This window comes from Nymphalis io, chromosome 13, assembly GCF_905147045.1.
Source record: "Nymphalis io chromosome 13, ilAglIoxx1.1, whole genome shotgun sequence".
NCBI classification, from domain to species: domain Eukaryota; kingdom Metazoa; phylum Arthropoda; class Insecta; order Lepidoptera; family Nymphalidae; genus Nymphalis; species Nymphalis io.
The window spans coordinates 1,313,510-1,314,934 of NC_065900.1; the positions used below are offsets into that span (position 1 = coordinate 1,313,510).

Here is a 1,425-nt window from a genome sequence, read left to right on the forward strand (position 1 = left end):
GATTATTTTTTTTAATATATATCGCGTGCTATAAAGGGAATTAAAAGGAAATATAAATATAATTATATACTTTTTCTATATAATTTATTGTACGAAATAATTTAATTTTAATGCTCGAGTCAGAATTTTTAAGGTTTTTATCAATGCCGCAAGCGTACATCCCATTGATTGTGTCTAATTCTTGTATATTTATTGTCGATAAGGGAAATATTAAGGAAAAATAATAGGCTAATTATTATAATTGTTAAGATATTTTTGTAATAAATAGATTATTAATCGTAATTGGAAAATGTATCGTGATTATTGTTGATATTCGGAGTGAATACCTGCCATCATACACGACATTATAAATACACCCAGCTCAAAAAATGTTGATAGCGTGATTCAGACTTCAAATTAATTGAATAATCTGTTACTACTGATTTGCATCATGCACAATTCATATTCATATAATACGTTTGATCTAATATTCTAAGTTAGTTCTGACTGTATTTAAAGTATTACTCTGCAAAATCCAAGCCAATCTCGTCTGTAACCAACAGGGCATTGAGATGGTATTGATAAAATGAACTGTGATGACTTCGAAACGCAATTCCCATCTGCATCCTTCAAGGAATCTTCACCACAATCGCTAATATTGCTTTCAATTTCAGTATTTAGATCACAATTATCGCATAACTTCCCATGATACGCCGGTTCTAGTATTTCGACGTCATCTTTTGGATTATCTAAAGTCTCTTCTTCTACAGGGTCGGGTATTTCTTCGTTTGCTTGACGCGTGTCTTGGTCGTATCTCAGTTTATCGTATAAATAGTTTTTATATATTTTTAAGGCAAAACTAATGCATCCAACCCATATGCTTTTTTCGTCGTCAACATTGCTTATGCTTTCAGTCTCATTATTCAGTTTGTGGAATGGGAAAATTCGTTTCACGAGCACGTCGGCTAGAATTTCATTCCAAGACGGCGTTTGAGCTACATTTCTCGAGTCATATTCTTGCAAATTTTGTAGTTTCCTCAAAAGAACCATTTTCCTTTCAACGTCTTTATGAAAACTAGTATTGTCGACGTAGAAGCTCTTTGTTTCATTAATTATGAAAATAACACACAACAAAGCGACATTCATATTCTTGAATTGTTCAACGATACGCCACGCTTAAATTATAAGATTGAACTGCGCTAGATAATATTGATATTGCAGTAACTGGGTATAGTTGTGCTGAAAACGTTTAAAACATCGAGTACGTTTTCTAAATTTTATTGGAAACTTTAATTTCTTATTCACCTGTTTCTCATCTGTGTAATGAACATCTTAAAAATGTACTACACTTGTTAGATACAATAATTTGAGCCCGTTTATTGGCAGAAAAATGTTGCTGAAATGTAAAAAATTAAGTAAACAAAGCCAATTTTAACAGTCATATTT

The 1,425-nt window shown here is 31.5% G+C and overlaps 1 protein-coding gene across 1 annotated transcript; it reads right to left on the reverse strand.

Moving 5' to 3' along the window:
• Nucleotides 1-238: 238 nt before the first annotated feature.
• LOC126773075 (uncharacterized) lies at nt 239-1,160 on the reverse strand. Its single transcript, XM_050493720.1, has one exon. The coding sequence runs from the start codon at nt 1,123-1,125 to the stop codon at nt 493-495; it is 633 nt and encodes a 210-aa protein (XP_050349677.1). The 5' UTR covers nt 1,126-1,160; the 3' UTR covers nt 239-492.
• Nucleotides 1,161-1,425: the final 265 nt, after the last annotated feature.